This window comes from Ascaphus truei, chromosome 1, assembly GCF_040206685.1.
Source record: "Ascaphus truei isolate aAscTru1 chromosome 1, aAscTru1.hap1, whole genome shotgun sequence".
NCBI classification, from domain to species: domain Eukaryota; kingdom Metazoa; phylum Chordata; class Amphibia; order Anura; family Ascaphidae; genus Ascaphus; species Ascaphus truei.
The window spans coordinates 30,071,286-30,090,363 of record NC_134483.1 but is presented as its reverse complement, the minus strand read 5'-3'; the positions used below and the strand labels follow the sequence as shown (position 1 = coordinate 30,090,363).

General features: G+C 44.2%; 1 protein-coding gene across 10 annotated transcripts in view; it reads right to left on the bottom strand.

Moving 5' to 3' along the window:
• The window catches only part of SLC14A1 (solute carrier family 14 member 1 (Kidd blood group)), a 51,203-nt gene extending 32,768 nt beyond the window's left edge, over window positions 1–18,435 (bottom strand). For 5 of the 10 annotated variants that reach the window (XM_075585374.1, XM_075585350.1, XM_075585366.1 and 2 more), the window contains exons 1-3: window positions 18,300–18,386; window positions 12,944–13,136; window positions 3,482–3,669 (exon numbers count right to left, since the gene is read on the bottom strand). In XM_075585374.1, the coding sequence (XP_075441489.1) occupies window positions 3,482–3,669; window positions 12,944–12,998 (243 nt within the window). In that variant the 5' untranslated portion in view covers window positions 12,999–13,136; window positions 18,300–18,386. Of the gene's footprint in view, window positions 1–2,936; window positions 3,092–3,481; window positions 3,670–12,943; window positions 13,137–18,299 lie in introns of those variants that run through there. The other 5 variants (XM_075585359.1, XM_075585383.1, XM_075585429.1 and 2 more) reach the window with 5 other exon arrangements.
• Between the last annotated feature and the right edge of the window lie 643 nt (window positions 18,436–19,078).

Sequence of the window (19,078 nt, the reverse complement as noted above, 5' to 3'; positions counted from 1 at the left end):
AATGGTGTTTGGGACCAAGCCTAAATTTTTAAAGCTTCCAGCCACTGAGCTCCAGATTAGAACCAACACTAACACCACCCTAACTCCTGTTACTAGTTTTAAATACCTGGGCATATGGTTTGACTCCCACTTAACATTCGGGATGCACATTGATACCCTGACAACCAAGACCTATGCCAAACTAGGGGCACTTTACAGGAACAAATCCTCCCTAAGTCTCCTGGTCAGAAAACGTATCGCACAGCAGATGCTAATGCCAATTATTGACTATGGAGACATAGTATATGGCTCGGCACCTCAAACCCACCGTAGCAAACTTAACACCCTCTACAACTCAATTTGTCGTTTTGTTCTCCAATGCAACTATAATACACATCAATGCGAAATGCTCAAAGAACTAGATTGGTCATCACTCGAGTCTAGGCGCAAAGTTCACCTTTCCTGTCTTGCATTCAAATTCTTTATGGGCAAGCTACCCAGCTACCTGAACAAGCTCCTCATCCCTACCACATGCAGCACCTATCACCTGAGATCAGACTCCAAAAGACTCTTCAGGGTCCCAAGGCTCAACAAAGTATCCAGCCGCTCCTCCTTCTCTTACCGTGCACCCCAAAACTGGAACAACCTACCAGAGACTCTTACATCCACCACCAGTTTAAGTTCTTTCAAATCTAAGGCTGTCACACATTTTAATCTGGTCTGTAACTGTTTCATACGCCCATAATACAAATTATCTTTAACTGTGCATGCAATGTCTTGTATATAATGTATACCCTGCTCATTTATGTAACTGTATTTGTAAACATGTATTATTTGTCTTAACTCTGTGCCCAGGACATACTTGAAAACGAGAGGTAACTCTCAATGTATTACTTTCTGGTAAAATATTTTATAAATAAATAAATTAGCATATCTAACTCGGCCCCTGCTAGACCAAGTGGCCACTGGGCGTGCTTAGGATCCCAGGCTATACAGGGCAATTGAAGGCCACATACAGTAGGAATACATGATGTGCATAACAAATACACACAGGTATAAGGGAAGTACGGTACACACACAGGAATGCATTTCAGGCAGGGAAAATCATGTACCATCAATACGCATTTTATGAAGTGAGGAACCTAATTCCGGCTTGGTGCACTGGAGGCTTTGATGGGCACCCTGTACAAGTGTGGTGGGAAGGATATGGAGAAGTTGATGACAATGTTTTGTAATTTTGTAATGTGATGCATGAAAATTCTGCTTTACCATAAAACATCCTCTGGAAGTTACATAGGTCATAATAATAACTACTAAATCATCATCTTTGAAAAAATGTGTGGACCTTGTCAAGTAGAGATATGATGATTAGAATTACTACAAAAAATGTGCTATTGAATACTCCATAGATGAATGCAGTAAGAACATTGAATATCGAAATCCTATAATCAAAAATTACAAAATAAGTCTTACAGTACAGTATATCCAGACAATCTAACTCATATAACTACAAATATACTTATCATGGTAATTATTAAAATATGAGTAATGGTCAATTAATTAGGTGAGACCATAGGTATATCAAGTTGGGATACCCAAGGGGTTCAATACAGGGCTTAATACTTGAAAATATATCCATTTTGATCATGTAATCTGTTATAAGATCAAATGGATATATATGGAGTATTCAATAGTACATTTTTTGTAGTAATTATAATCATCATATCTCTACTGGACAAGGTCCACACATTTTTTCAAAGATGATGATTTAGTAGTTATTATTATGACCTCTGTAACTTCCAGAGGGTTGTACACTTGTTTTTACATTGGTATAGGAATTTGCTTTTTTTATCATATTTTTATGGATTGGGTAACTGTTTTTTCAGTATGTATTATTATATTCTTTGTATTGTTGTTACTGACTGCCAAACAGTAGCTCTCCCTCGGTCTCTGTACATATGTTCCTTAATCTTGGGCATTGCATACTTGACATTGCGTGCATTGTTCCCACTGATTGCCTTGCGCATTGTGTGGTTGCGCGCGCATGTTATTGTTATGTGAGCTTGTGGTAATGTTTACCTTTATTCCCACATGTGTGTATTATGGGGACGGAGGGGAGCTAACTTTCAGCTCTAGCCTCGTTCAATCGGCATTGCGCAGACCGACGGGACGGGGGTGCCTTGCATTACTGTGATTCAGCTCGTCATAGCTCACAGGCGGGTGTGACTCCCTGGGAGTGTTGGTTGGTTGTGCCATAGGGTGGGGGCTCCTCCTGGACCTGGCGGTGCGGACCATGCGCGAGATGACCGATTTTCATTGATTTTCATTGGTTAGCTTAGATTAGTGACGTCACTCGTTTGGCGCCAAAAACGGCAGTCAGCTGTATTTAAATGCTCTGTATATCGTATAAGGCACTTCGTGATAAAGTGCATAACCTGCACAAAACGCGTAGAAGGCTTACAACCCTCTATTTTATGGCTTGTCAATAAAGAGTTTATTTTGCCAGACCTGCTCTCTCTCAACTCCTTGCTGTGCGCTGCACACACACTGCATTTGGATCCCAGCTGAAGTTAACCTCATCACTGCTGTACTGCAGACTAAACATATGTTATCCAGGCATATAGCTGGTGGTTTTTATTTACCCTGTCACATGTGGCAAATAGGCATTGAGGGTTAATGGACAGAGTTGGTATGAGGGAACTAAAGTAGGTTTGCTTGGCAAGGGAAAGGGCCAGTGTTACAGGAGGAAAGTAGGAATTTATAGTGGAGGAAATTGGCTTTAGAGCGTGATTTCCTCCAGTAACATTCAGTTAGTGCATGAGCACTTTGAGAAATGTGACAGTAAATTCCATCCATTATGAACTTCCCTGTTGAGCTATAAGAATGGATTCACAAATTCTTGACAAAGGTCTATGACAAATCCAAATACATATTTTACTTGCATAAGTGTTTTCTACCTGAAGTGGATTACAGAGAATCTGAACATGTTTCATGCTCGTATGGGCAATGGTTCCATTAATTTCAAATTCATCCGATTATGATGCTATTCATTACCAGTATGATGGTATCGCTTGTGAAACAGAAACAGATGGAAGATACTTGTTGTGTCTATATAGTGATTGCTAGGCAAATGAGAAAAATAAGAGGGTTCATTACAAAAGGTTGTCCGAATATAACAATTAGGATAGTGATTAGCACAGATTCTCCTTAACTATGTTCTTCTGATTTAAACACGAGAAAATAAAATATTTTTATCAATTACACAAAAACTGAAGACAAAAGACCTAACTATGTGAACTCATTGGTCTATGTTAAATATGTTGTGAATCAGCTACTCTTTGGTAGGTAAGCCTCCACGCGCCAAACATTTCAATGATGGAGATAAGAGGTTTTCCTGGGGGAGAAAATTATGACATGTTGAAGCAGCACTCATAGCATATTGTATAGTAGCCAATGAGAGAGGTAGTATATCTACATATGGGTGGACTAGAAGTATGCATACCTGAAACACTTGTATTTTTCGTGTGTCCAATAAAGGCATATCTGGTTGGATGCCTTGGGTCTGGTCAGTGCTTCTATGGTGCATAGGTTCATAGTTTGTGTATCCACCAGGGAAAGTGTTTGCCATAGTTGAATTATGGGGAGTTTCACAAGGGATGTTCATTGTACTTCCTTCTTCCTTCCTTTGACCTAAATTACGGTAAAGTGGAGTAACCTATGATGTCTATGGCACTTCTTTTCAGATACAGTATAAGATAATGGAGAATTTGACTGAGATCATACACTTTTTGGGCCCAAGTTTCTAAAGTGGATGAAGCCTTAGGGCACATGCATCAAGTGCCGGTATGGGGTATTACAACTGTTCCAAAATAAACTCTTATTTAAGTCAATTGGAGTTAACACCAGAATGGCCGTGTAGCACATGTATCCCCACCCTCTGTTGGTGTCTACGGTGTACGTGTGGTGCAATACCTGTGGCTCACAGGAGGTCCAAGCCTCCGCTGCAAGGAGCCTGGGGTGGATTCTGGATCAAGCTTGGTCAGCGCCTCCACCTGTAACGGATCCTACTATGTGGATTTGTCCGTTACAGGACCCATATACATATATAGGCATACACTCACACAATGAATACACAGGGTAACACAGAATAACAGTTTACTGATAGTAACTTATATATATATATATATATTGGATACTGGTTACAGCTACCCACTTGCCATGCACGGCTGTAACCCGCCACCACTCTGTTACAGTCCCCACAACCTTATGAGGCCCTCAGGCACTCTAACACATAAGTGTCCACGATATAGCCCCCACCCCTTAGGCGTGATCAGCGCCATCACTGTACAGTTTATGTTGGTGCACGTGAGGAAGGTATTGTTAATTAAGGGAAAAATTTGAGAAATATATATAGTAATCACTGAATTATTGTTTATCACAATTAATTCACCATGTTTTTATTTAATGCCTACCTTATCAATAAACATCCTTGGATGCAGTAAGTAGGCAGCTTGGGAATTATATAACATTTTATAAAACTGTATCAATAAAATGATTAATATAACATTTCTTTGTAGATTAAATTAAAGTGTGCAGAGTTTTGGAAACCTCAAAGTTTTCTTCATCGAGTGTACTAGGGCACAGTTAAAAGGAAACAAATATATCCTGCACTGATGAGAAGGGGTAGACAAAAACTCTGTACAGAGTCTTCAGGTGGAGTGTAGAGAGGATTCACATAAATTAGTAGGAGCTAATTGTGCTAGAGGTGGGTGAATAGCAGAGGTGCAAAAAGGTGTCAGGCTGTGATGCAAACGCCTTCTCTATATTTTAATTCTCCTGTGTATTTAAAACTTTGCTTTTGAATCCTGTCTCCCCAAATAACCCTTTGCTGTGCCTAAGTTAGTAAATTCAACAGCTAACACCTGGGTAGGACCACTGTCTGTTTAGAAATGCCATTTGCTTTATGTGCCTCACATGTGCTAATTGAGCTATCTGGGTAGAACTTAATTCAGTCAGGTGACTTGTAAGACAGATGTAGCTAGAGACAGGCTGGAGGAGTAGCCTATGCAGGGGTAGCAGCCTACATGTAAAGGAGCCCATCTCTAAAGTGGTCATTTTTTAAGTGGCAAGCAGCGTGGAGTTGAACAGGCTGTTCAACAGGAGTGAACAAGTGGACAACACAATACCAACTCGCCCTGAATACTGGATTTGAACTACACTGGAAAGGAGGACATTTTCTAGCCCAGACCGCACATCTCAGCACTAAACTATTGCTGCCATGCCGCTGCTACTATTTTATATTTGCTCTGACCTCGCTTCTTTTCAAAATACGTGTTTCTTTCTACCAGCCTCATTATATCTCTAACTCTATTCATGTACAGTATCTCCAGCTCTCCTTTCTTCGCCACTTCTCAGTTCACATGAACTCCTTTCCTACCTGAGCCCTCTGACACCACACAGCTATACCCCCTGCACTAAAGCATACCCCTACAAATCATCCTCACACATTCTCTTTCTTTCCATGTTTCTCCTCCTTGCTTCTGGGGATCTCTCTCCCAATCCTGGTCCCTGTCTTATTTCTACATGCACTGTCCTCGCCTCCCAAATGCAACTTCTATTCCTTCAGGCGTCAAACCTTCTAACTTCATACCCATTCCCTGTCAACCTCCCTCCTCTCTCCCTTTCTCATGTGCCCTTTGGAATGCCCGCTCCCTTTCCAACAAGTTCCTCTCTGTGCATGACTTCTTTTCTCTCACTCTCTGCTCCTAATTGCTATAGCTGAGACTTGGCTCTCTCAGTATGACTCTGCACTGTAAGCTGTCCTCTCTTATAGTGGTCTTTCTTTCTCCCACATGCTGCACCCTGATAGCAGGAGAGGAGGCGTGGGGCTCCTCTTCTCCTCTATCTACCGTTACCAAACCCTTCCTGTTCCTCCCTCTCTTCCTTTTTCCTCCTTTGAGGCTCACTTTCCAGCTTTTCTCTCATCTCCATTTCCACGTGGCGGTCATCTATCACCCACCTACCTCTACTCATCCCCCTTCTGTCTTTCTCTCCCACTTTGAATCCTGGCTCTCCTTTTTCTCTCCTCTGACTTCCATATTCTTCTCCATGGAGACTTCAACTACCATATTGATGACCCCTCTCTCCCTTGGGCTTCATGCATTCTCTCTCTAATCTCTTCTTTTGGCATTTAACAGTGGACTGCAGCCTGCACCCACAAGGATGGCCACTACCTAGACCTGGTTTTCACTAAAAACTTCTCTCTCTCTGATTTCTCCATTTCCCCCTTCCTCTCTCTGACCATCATCTCATCTCATTTTCTCTCTCTCACTTCTCCCCTTCTCCACCTCCATCTACCCCTTGATTCTGTAGAGATCTGCGCTCTATTAACCTACCAGCTTTTTATTCCACTTTACATTCCCCCTTCTCCTCTCTCATCTTTGCTCGAGACTCTTAAAACCTTGTCAGGGACTACAACACTGCCCTATCCTCATCTCTTGATCTATATGGCCCACTTTCTCTCTGCTGTTCTCGCCCTTCTAACACCAGATCTTGACTCAATTTCCACATGCAGATGCTGCATTCCTGCACTCGTTCCTCTGAACGCCTCTGGGGAAATCTCTCACTCTCGCAGACTTCCTTCACTGCAAATGTATGCTATCCTGTTTCAACTTTGCCCTCTCTCAGGATAAACAAACCTACTTTTCTTCACTAATCAACAGGCACAAGCCTAACCCACACCGACTTTTCTCTGTCTTTGACTCCCTGGTCAGACAACCCTATGCTGCTTGTTTGTCTTCTTCCATATCTCACCTTAGGACTTTGCTGACTATTTCAAGGAAAAGGTGGAATTCATACGCCAGGACATCCCATTTGTATCTTCCTCCCACCCTACACCTCTTCCTAAATATCCTCCTGTCTTCCTTAACTCATTTTCCGCTATCACAGAGGAGGATATGTCGCTGCTGATCTCATCTTCTCCCTATACCACTTGCCCTCTTGACCCTATTCCCTCCCATCTCCTAAGACCTCTTGCTCCTACTTTGGGGAAGACACTTTGGGGAAGACACACCGGGGTGTTGTGGTATTGCATCAGTGTGTTATTGTATTGTGTTGTTGCATACTGTGGGGTTACAGTAAAACCAAGTTATATATATGGTGTGGTATTGTTATTTCTGTTTGTATTGGTTCCTATGAGGAGTCATCCCGCCCTTGCTGGGATCCCTCATAGGTGGAGGCGCTGCACTATGAACGAGAGAGCTCACCTCAGGATCTCAGAAGCGGAGGCTTAGGCCTCCTGTGAGCATACAGGTATTAGCATCATGCGTAGTCGCCTGCGGTTTACCTTAGGCTACATCCATGGTGTGGGAGACCGCGCGGAGGCGTCCACACGGGTCGCGATCAGACTGCCTTAAGGCATTGATCGCGCCCATAGACTGTGCGGACGCACGTGGGCGGAGGCAGGAGGAGGTGCAAGAAATCAGCTGAGGGTGAACCAGCTCCGTGACGCCCCTAGGCACGCCCCTAGGATCGCCCCTCCAATGCCCGTCGACCATGGCCAGGGAAAGCACCCCCTTTCCCACAGCTCCGCACGCCTCAGCGCGGGTGAAGGCAGCATAGCCCGGGCCTTACGCATAGGGAAAAGGGGGTACATAAAGAGTAGTTTATAGCTATTTGATTTGATTGCTATGCTCAAAGAGACCTTTCAAATGAATTCCCATATTACTTCCTAGTCCTCCCACTCCAGGGACTCCTTCCATCTCTTCCTCTCATTGCCTCATGGAGAGCAGCTTGTTGCCCTGCTCGGTTATTAGAAAAATTTGGTAGAAAGTTGAGATCATGCCTTTCGCCTATGGGTCTGAGCTGCAGATTATTTCAAAGCATTTGTCAGAGGAGCTCCAGGTAGGTTTGCCCGAGAAGCAGGAGGGGACGAAGTGTCTCAGTTGAAGACATCTGAACATTTCTCTTCTAGGTGCGTTGTGTTTGTCTGTGATCTCTTTAAATGTATGAAGCCTGTCAAAGATCAGCAAGTCGTATATTCTTCTGGATTGTCTTTTTCCCACCATGAAAACTCTGCCTCCGTCATTCTTTAAAAGCCGGGTCTCTAAACAAGTAGCTCATATTTGATTCCTTTGTGGTTAGCTTATATTTAAATGTTAGTGTGTCCCAGAGTGTGAGAGGAGACAGGTTGTAATTTGGTACTTGGTGTTCTAGATTTAGAGTTCTGGGTTTTATCTCTTCGGTTTCTATTTCTACCCATCTCTTTTTTTTTGTCTGATAAATGCCATAGAATTTGAAAACATTTTCATAATAAATAGATGTGATACAGTATATCTCATGGTATAACAGTATAAACTGTACATCTGCATTTCTGTATCTCCACCAAAAAAAAAGTGCCATTAATCATATTTTATTCCAGCAAACTGTTTTGCATTATTTTATGCAAAACGAGATGCAAATGAGCCAATTAGGCCCCAAATTATAATATTCCCAGAATTACTGTACTATGCAGTGCTATGATTAACTCTGGGAAATAATGCTATGTTACTGAGTCATATTTTAATTTGGCATTACAGACAAGTTTGTACAGCTCCAGCAGATTTATTAGTCCTAAGGAAAAGTAGATTTATTGTAAATTGTACCACCAGTTGAGGATTTACAAAACTTGTTCAAATAGGGTAAAAAAAGAAAGAAATTATTTTAGGTGGGATTACTTCTTTACACTATACAGCTTTATTTTTTTTTTTTTTTTTTTTTTTTGTAATCCTGTGTGCATTTAAAGAAAACATATGAAACCTCAGTGTCAAAATTAAATAAATCTATAATGAGGCTCCATGATTAACTCCATGTCTGAAGGTGATTCTTCAACTATTTTGTCCTGAGATGTTTTCATCAATCACACAACCCTTTTTTTTTGTCATGTTTGCTCTTCACAAACAGCAGATTTATACCTGTCACATTTTATATTGACACGGAAAAGGATAAGGCATGGAAAAAAATAGCAAAATACAAAGTCGTTGTTATATTCGCAGTCATAGGGACCCCCCTTCTTATTGTCCCATATAACTATAAAACCAATGGCCCAGTGCCGAAAATTTAAGCAAAAGCTTAAAAAATTAGAGATGCTGAGAGATGCATGTGTTAATTTATTGCGCATATATGTATCATTTTAGACATACAGTGACAACCAGAATGTGTTTCCAGGTTTTTTCCAATCAGAGCAGCCTGTAAATACCTGTTTGTTACTTGAGTTCTGCTCTCACAAGTAATAGGACTTGCTTGGCTGTTATGCTACATTCCAGGACAGATTAAGACAGAGAATTATGATGAGTTGAGAAAAATTATTACAGACCAACGACTGGGAGTGATGTCTGTTAAACAAAACACAATACAGTACCCAAAATATCAGAAGACAGTAAACTTTGTGCTGGACTGATACATTTCTATACTCTGTATTATCTTAATATATAAAATCGAAAGGTTTGTACTAGCTGCGGTGAATCTGATTGGTCCTCAGCCTCTGGCCAATCAGATTGGTGGGTCTGACGTCACCCAACTGCCACTCTCTTCCCACTCGGCGACACACACACACACACACACACACTCTCACTCTCTCTCTCTCTCTCTCTCTCTCTCTCTCTCTCTCTGTCCTCTCCCCCCTCCCCGGTGCTCACTCACCTCCCTCCCCGGCGCTCACTTCCCTCCCTCCCCGGTGCTCACTCACCTCCCTCCCCGGTGCTCACTCCCCTCCCTCACCGGCGCTCACTTCCCTCCCTCCCTGGCGGGGGGACAGGCAGTGGGCAGGCAGCCTACGGAAGGACCCCCGCTCCCCGGCGCTCACTTCCCTCCCTCCCTCCCCAGTGCTCACATCCCTCCCTCCCCGGCGGGGGGACAGGCAGTGGGCAGGCAGCCTCCGGAAGGACCCCCGCTCCCCAGCGCTCACTTCCCTCCTCGGCGGGGGGACAGCCAGTGGGCAGGCAGCTGCAGGCACCGAATGCCTAAGATGGTGGCGCCCGGAAGGACCCCCTTCCTCCCTCGCGACGCCGAGTGCCTAAGATGGCGGCGCTTGGAAGGAGAGGTGACATATATGTGTGTGTGTGTGTGTGTGTGTGTGCGTGTGTGACACTGTGTGTGTGTGACACTGTATGTCACTGTGTGTGTGTGTGTCACTGTGTGTGTGTGTGTCACTGTGTGTGTGTGACACTGTGTGTGTGTCACTGTGTGTGTGTGTGTCACTGTGTGTGTGTCACTGTGTGTGTGTCACTGTGTGTGTGTGTGTTACTGTGTGTGTCACTGTGTGTGTGTGTCACTGTGTGTGTGTGTGTGTGTGTGTGTGTGTCACTGTGTGTGTGTGTCACTGTGTGTGTGTGTGTGTCACTGTGTGTGTGTGTGTGTGTGGGACACTGTGTGTCTGTCAGACACTGTAGGGTGGGGACCAGAGCTGCGCATGGGGGGGGGAGGAGCGGAGAGAGAGGGGGGAGCGGAGAAACATACAGGGGGAGTGGAGAGGAGGGACCCGGAAATTTTAAGCAACCCCCCTGCCCCTCCTGTCTACTGCCCCACCCTCCTGTCCACTGTCACCCCCCCTCGTGTCCACTATCCCCCCCATCCTGTCCACTGTCCCCCCCCTCCTGTCCACTGTCCCACCCCCTCCTGTCCACTGTCCCCCCCTCCTGTCCACTGTCCCCCCCATCCTGTCCACTGTCCCCCCCTCCTGTCCACTGTCCCCCCCTCCTGTCCACTGCCCCCCCTCCTGTCCACTGCCCCCCCTCCTGTCCACTGTCCCCCCTCCTGTCCACTGTCCCCCCCACCCGTCCACTGTCCCCCCCACCCGTCCACTGTCTTCCCCACCCGTCCACTGTCTTCCCCACCCGTCCACTGTCTTCCCCACCCGTCCACTGTCCCCCCCACCCGTCCACTGCCCCCCCCACCCATCCTCTGTCCCCCCCCACCCATCCACTGTCCCCCCCCACCCATCCACTGTCCCCCTCACCCATCCACTGTCCCCCCCGACCCGTCCGCTGTCCCCCCCACCCGTCCACTGTCCCCCTCCCCCCACCCGTCCACTGTCCCCCCCCACCCGTCCACTGTACCCCTCCCCCCACCCGTCCACTGTCCCCCTCCCCCCACCCGTCCACTGTCCCCCCCCACCCGTCCACTGTACCCCTCCCCCCACCCGTCCACTGTCCCCCCCCCCACCCGTCCACTGTCCCCCCCCCCACCCATCCACTGTCCCCCCCCCCACCCATCCACTGTCCCCCCCTTTCCTAGCGGGAAATTTAACTCAAAAGCAACGCCGGGTCTCTCAGCTAGTAACATTATATTATTCATATGTAACACACTTTCCCCTAATGTAAAGAGGCTACTGCCATTACCTGTTGGCTCAAGGAGGCCCCAAGCCTCTGCCACGGTGAGCCCGTACAGCTACCCACCAAGCCTTGCAAGGCCGTAACCCATCACCGTGTTCCCCATACCATGTCCAAAGAGACCCACACCCAACCCCAATGTGTGTAAGCACTGCCCACTAGATGAGGTGTAACAATGGTTTGTGCACTTGGTTTAATAGGTACCTGCCGGGTGCTCCAGCACCCGGGCGCGCAGACGGACAGACAAACAGGATTCGCTGATACGGCGATGGACTCCGTCTCTGCGTGAGTGGTATCCAGCTGGAGTGTCCCACATGAAGATAGTCTCTATAACCTTGCAGTGCGATCTGGTCCCAGACCGCAGGCCTCCAGCGATGCGCAGCGTTGAAACTGTGTTCCTAATACTGAGCAACTAATGAGGCAGTGTCCCTATATAAGGGCCTGTCCCTGTAGCAGCCACAAGCTTTACAGGGGAGTCAGGGCCTAGCTGGGGCCTAGGGGAATGTCTGGCCAAGTGCAGGAGTCACAGACCCCTGCACACACACAATCTCTCCTATCTGTGTCCCAGCTCCGACTAACGTGGTCCCAGATTCGCGCCAAACCTAACCCCTAGCAGTGAAAAAGAGTGGTGGAGCACTGCCTAGAAAAATGAAAAGCTGGAGGCTGATAACAAATAAATTAAAAATGCTTTATTCTAAAGCATAAGTAGACCGAGCTACAAAAAAACAGGTTCTCTAATGCATTTCGCGCTGTCGTAGCGCTTTATCAAAGAGTAACCAGTGTGCAGAGAAATTACCTATTTATGGATGCCTGAATGAGGAAGTGAATTCGCGCCAAAAAAACACCCCTGCACACACACAATCTCTCCTATCTGTGTCTCAACTCCGACTAACGTGGTCCCAGATTCGCGCCAAACCTAACCCCTAGCAGGCCGTGATCCTGGCAGCCCTATTGGCTGTTCGCGCCCATGTGACTCCAGCCCCTGAGCATTGTGGGGCTTGTAGACCCCGTGGAGCCTTGTGTGAGTAATGGCCGCCACTGATTCACTGCCCCACGCATGCACCAGCTTCGCACATGCGCAATGCAATACACAACATGGCGGCGCCCTGCAGAGGGAGCCACTGGAGCCTCCGGCAATTCTGCCGCAACTGCCCGCAGCACCACCCGCCGTAGCGAAGGCAAAGCGGGGGGAAACAGAAGGAACCGGGGAGCCAGAGGAGACCTGGTTAGACATACATACTGTAGCAACATTAACCATCCGGGCAGTGCTTTCCAGCAAATGCAAGTAATCAGATGCTCTTGGAAGTTTGTCCTAAATATATATATATATTGTATTATGTTTGTCCTGATCTAAAAAGACACTTCTTTTTTAACAAAACCTCTTTACATTGTATATGTCATGAGGAGTTTACAGCTTGTACTCAGCTTTAATCTGTGCATGGAATGTCTGGTAATTCATGGCGCTATCTTGTGGAATGACTCTTAATTGTACAGGCACCAATATCTAAAGTACTGCAATACTACGTCTCACTTAGTTGTTTTTATGCCCCAGGGGGTAGTTTGTATATAGGGTTCATGTATGTAACAAATCTACTCACTGATTCTTTCCCAGCTGAAGTCTGTGCACAACTGCTTTTCAGGGTAGCAAGTCATTTGACATTATCGTCACTGATCCTGCGCCTTCTTAGCATCCACATTGTAAAGTCTGCCTCCGTCATTCTTTAAAAGCCGGGTCTCTAAACAAATACTCATATTTGATTCCTTTGGAACGGTATATCCATGTTTCTGTTTCTTCACAAAAAAGTACCATTAATCATATTTTATTTCAGTAAAATGTTTTGCATTATTTTATACAGTTCTAGCAGATTTATTAGTCCTAAGTAGAAGTAGATTGATTGTAAGTTTTACCACCATTTAAGGATTTATAAAACTAGTTCAAAAGGGTAAACAATATATATTTTAGGGGGATTCATTCTTTAAACTATTCAGATTGTTTTGTGTAATCCTGTTTGCATTTAAAGACACGTGGAAAAAGTAGTGTAAAAATTAAAAAAATCTACTGTATGATTAGGCTTCATAATTAACTTCATGTAATGTATTGTGGTTCCTTTCATTTTTAGGTTGCCCATTCATTGCCAATGTGGCAATCGATGCCCATATTGTGGGTATGGTTTACCACTTTGACAATCAATTGGATTGTTGGCAAATGTTTGTTTTTATTTAAATGTCATGTATTTTATTTAATGCTTGTTTTATATTTGTAGCTTGCCCATTCATTGTCATAGTGGCAATCCATGTCCATATTGTGGGTATGGGTTACCACAGTCACATTCAATGGGTAGAGAAGGCGAGGGATGGTGGTAGTTTCCCCGGGGCGTGTTTTTAGGCTTTAGACTTACCCCTTAATTAACATAGTGGTTAAAAACCGATTATGGGGTTACAGGTCAGTAGTTAGTTCTTTATTTTACTGTTGGTGCCCACTGAAGACAAGGAGGATGAGGATGACCTTCATCCTGGCAGGGGTAAGTGTCACGGGAGACCAAGACTTATACACAAATTAATACCGGGATTCTGGACTGAGCACACAAGATGAGTAAAATAAATTGTAATTTATTTCTTTTCAGACAAACATACAAATCTTGCACAATTACACTTAATAAAACACTTATTGGGTACAGGGAACAAAATCAAATGTCCTTGGAATGAAACAAAGTCTTTTTGCACCCTTGCATGCATGCAAGTGGGTGCGCAAATTGATCCGGGTAACAGTTCCTGGCTAGGGGCACAAGTTGCCACCCATATATCTTCGCCAAAAGGAAAAAGTTTGTTCAGTCCTTATAGGGTTCGTTCGGGAACCCTTAGCTCTAACGAATTCCAGAAGAGGGGCACGATCCTTGGTTATGATATAATTAACCCCTCACACTTCGGAACTGCTGACACTGGAACTTGGTGAATCCGTTGAAATTTTCAGATGGAACTAACAGGGACTGGGCAGCAGGCATCTTTATAGGGTTAAGGGTCCTATACCTAACATGCACAACCAATCCCTCCTGTGAGAACATTTCTCCCACCTATCCCCGACTTGCCAGTACCTTGCGAAGAGGGCAGAAGTTGCTTCCCGGTTTGCACGGAGCATATGCTAACCTCACACCTGAGCTCTTTAGCATACCGGGTCCAACCCCTTAACTGGCGACAGTAAGTCTGGGGTTTGGCTACCAAGTGTGAAGTGCCCATACTTCCCACTGGTATCGTGGCCACCCTAACACCTAGGATCTCTGAGGTTTTTCAACTCCGAACTTCTTATAGACACTGAGGCACCAATCTGCAGGGTGCCTCTGAAGTACGAAGATGAAAAATCCCTCAGCTCATTCACCCTTAACATATTTACATGTTAAAGGATTTATTACCGGGCTGACAGACAAAGTTTCCTGTCTTTATATTTAAAACCAGCACTGAAAAACATTTTATTCTTTATTTGTGGTTTCTACCTTTATAAACAATATAAAACAAATATGTATGTGTTTTCTATTTCTTCAGCTACCTGCGCTCCAAAAATTAGATTGCTAGCTCACTCCTAGCGCAAGTTTGCCACTTAATTGGATGGGCTGTGATGTGGACTGCGGTTTAACCTAGTTCCCACGCCAATACGTTCAGCTTAAGTGGCTAACGAGACCGGTGGATACATTTTGACAGGAAAGCACTTCAGCTAGACCGCAAATCACTTATCCAATTGACTTTGCGGTTTAGAGGTCTACGGCTTAGGAAGTGATACCTATACTTCAAAGTGGCCACCTACAGTATTCATAGGCACGCTTCTTCACTTAGTGCTGGGTTCAGCGCTAGAGGCTCCCCCTTGTGTCACAAATATAGTTGGCAAATAAAGAGAATAGTCTTGCACACCTTTAAATGTACTAATATCAGCAGTATACTTGCTCTTAGTGTACCGGTGCTCCGTGGTTCAGGGAAACAACCTGTCTGGTGTAGTTTCAGAGTGTATGAAAGAAAGTGGAGGATCCAGGGCACTTCGGATTTGCAGAGAAGAAATGTATTCTTTTAGTGGCACACACAACATTTCGAACTTATGCAGTCACTTGAGAAAGAACTTTGTATAAGTTCGAAACGTTGTGTGTGCCACTAAAAGAATACATTTCTTCTCTGCAAATCTGAAGTGCCCTGGATCCTCCACTTTCTTACAAATATAGTTGGCACATTTTCATTCATTCATTCCACAGCGGCTAGCTGCTAAGCTGCAAAATAGGGACAAAAAATGTAATGTAGGGGAAAACATGATATGGTGGGGACAATACAGTTTAACCCCTTCAGTCCCAACAGGGATTAGGGTTAACCAGCTGGGCCTAATACCTTTATTATTGGCTTGGTTAACCCCCTCCCGCCACAGTAAGTACAACTATTATTTACTATTTGCTGGCTTGTTAATGTTTTATTTTTTAATGGCCAAATGCGCTACTATCCAGATCTGGATAATAAGGATTTTGCCCATTACTGAACTGCATGTGTTGGGGGGGGGGGGGGGGGTGGGAGTTGTAGGTGGTAAAGTAGTGTGCGCATTTATTGCCATTGTTGTTATCTTTACTCCCATTGAGGGGATAGGTAACCACACTGGCAAGCAATGGGTGTTTTGGATAGTATTGGTGTTTGTGTTTTATTTGAATGTTTATTGGGGATAGAGCGGGTGGGCGAAGGGGGCAGTTACCATGGGGTTGGTCATTAGACCTTTCGGTTGGGTAGTGGGAGGGGTTAACCCTTTCATTACCATAGAAGTTACTACCGCTAAGTTAATGAAATGGTTGACCCCTCCCACAACTTTCCCAGTAGACCTAACAACCCACCCTTGGGCAACTGCCCTTTTCACCCACCCTCTCTCCAATAAATTATATACTCTGATTTAACCTCTTCATTACCTTAGTGGCAAGCTGTTAAGGTAATGAAACTGCGGCCATGTTAGGGGGCGCCGCAAGAGCCGCAGGGGAACTACAGGTTCCAGCATGCACCAGGGCAGGCACACCACATGGGAAGTATTGCCAATAGGGCTCTTGGATCCATGCTGAGGATGAGAGTGAGTTTGGCGCAAAGCAGAACCGCGAGTCAGTCGGGAGCAGGACAGCAAGGGGTGAGGATGTGTTCACGGTGCCAATGGCCCCTGAACTAGGCCAGATATCCCCTGTAGGCCCCAGCTAGGCCCTGAGCCCTGTTCAGTTTGTGGTGCTACAGGGAAGGCCCATAGATAGGAACAACAAAGTTAGAGTAGATTCAGGGCACTCAGATAGTAGACGTGCAATCCTTAGGCAGGAATAATGAAGAAAAATGGGGTACCCAGGTATGGAAAAATAAAAAGGCTTTATTAAGGCATTAGTGAGTGACAAAAAAATGACAAAATAGTCCTCCCACGCGTTTCACGCAAGTGTTTGTGCTTTTTCCAGGAGAATGGGACTAACAGTAAGTATGCAAATTTAAATGTGCTCAATGCTTAACAAGAAAAAACCTGAATCAGACACAGCTGATTGAGGCTGAGGTCATACTGACACACCGGTTGAATAGAATTACTTATGCATATCACATAGGCTGACACTCAAAAATAGAAGATATATACAGTACTTTGGGGGTTCCTCGGGGTGGTGTATATTGTGTGGGTACTGTATTGCGGGGCCTTGAATTGTTATTGTGTTAAGTATGTGTCAGTAAAGATAAATTAGTTATACCAGTGTGTGTATACTTATTTACTGATTGTATTGGTTCCTGTGAGTATCCCTCTCAGGTGGAGGCGCTGTAATCAGAGAAACGAGATCACCCCAGGCTCCCAGCGGCAGAGACCTAGGCCTCCTGTAAGCCACACAGGTAATCATCAGCACGCATAGTTCCCTTAGGCACGGGGAACGGGGGCTACAATTACATCAGTTAATTATACTGTATGTGCTAAGCCAACCAGCACAAGACCTTTTTTGTGAATACAGTATGTGCCACTCCACAATGTGTGCCTGTCCACACAATGCCCATCGGTCTGCCTGTTACTATCTGTGTGTGACTGTCAGTGCCCTTCTGATTATATGTGTATATCTGCTGGAACACAGCAGCGGATGTGCCTGACTATCACATTCACTTTATCTTATTTATCACTTTATATTTCTCAAAAAATGTATTATTCTTTTGGAATATCCACTATATGAACTATGTCACTGACCATAATGGTGTACTGACATATGACAACATATCACAGATTCTCAATGATTAAATGACTCTATAAAATACAGTACTATAACAATTCAGTGCTTTTTGACAGATGGCCAAAAGCACAGCTCATACACTGTAGTGACAAATACAAACTCAGCACAAACACCAGTGGTTACCAAACCTCTCTATGTGGATCTTCAAGCAGAGTATTTTTATGATATTACAGCATCAAGACTGGAACCAACACTGTACAAAGATGTTACATATTTATTAAATACATTAAAATAAACAATTCAAAGCAACTTTTTTTGATCAGTCCATTTCTAATACAATAACATTTTGCAGTTGGGGTCCTTTGATAAATTATCCAAATGCATTAATATTCATGTGTTTGTAATGACTGGTTTCCCTAAAACTGCAGTAATCATAAGTCCATGAGGAGTCTGAATAAAATAAATGGAAACACATACACAATTAAATAGCAATGTCATTGTTCAATCCCTAATCTGTTAGGGATTGTCGCTCTAATACAATATATGTGATAAAACATGTACAAAAAAAGAAATAGCCTGAGTGCAAAATCAAATGTTTCCTTTTTTGGTTTACACAAATTCAGCACAAAATTGCAATCAGTACAAATTGTCACAAACAGTTGCTAAACCCTTCAAAAGTTTCTCTTTACTTTTCTCTCCATTCTCTCCATGAAAAAAATAAAACATCCAAGTATGCAATCCATGCAAACACATAAAAAAGCTGCAAGCTTACCTTCTGAATAGATCTCTTTGTGTACTGCAGGCTTTGAAAGAAAAACGGAGTCCTCTTATCCTGAAGTTCAAGTTTCTCATGTTCAGTAATACCCATTACAGCTTTTATACTGTTATTGCTATAGATGGTGCTGACATCTCATGGCCCCACCCATTTCTTGGAATTTGTCAGAAAAGGGACAGTATCCTCCTCTTATCGAGGCACTGCACCTTAGCCAGGTTTCTGCAATCATCTTACACTACAGTAACAAACAAAACAACAACTTTCATAACGAGCTTACAGCACCATATAACACTAATTATGTGTAAACTCTGGAGAGGTGGTAAATATTTCCATTCTTCATGCATACATTTGGGTGTGATGGCCATGTTAGTCGAGTTACAATTTGTTCAAGAAGAAGTGAGCACTTCAATGGTTATATCTTCATTGATTTGGACTAACACAATGCAATATATTTGGAGGACAAACTTTCAAGAGCATCTGAAAAAATATATTGTTATTCTGCATCAGGATTTCTCGAACTTTTCCATATCACAGGCTATTTCACTGTTAACAATCGTGTTGTGAACTACATAAAAAACTAGCTCTGCTGATCAGCAAATGTTCACTGTACCTGTACGTACAGTACTGTATCTACAAATCAGCCTTGTGCATGGTAGAAAATGCATACCTGTAGACTGCAGTAGAGAGCAGCCGGGAAAGTATTTTGAAAGACTCCACTAAAGACCACCATTATAGTCTTCTTCAGGGTTCACATTTTAAGGACCATGAGTTGAAAG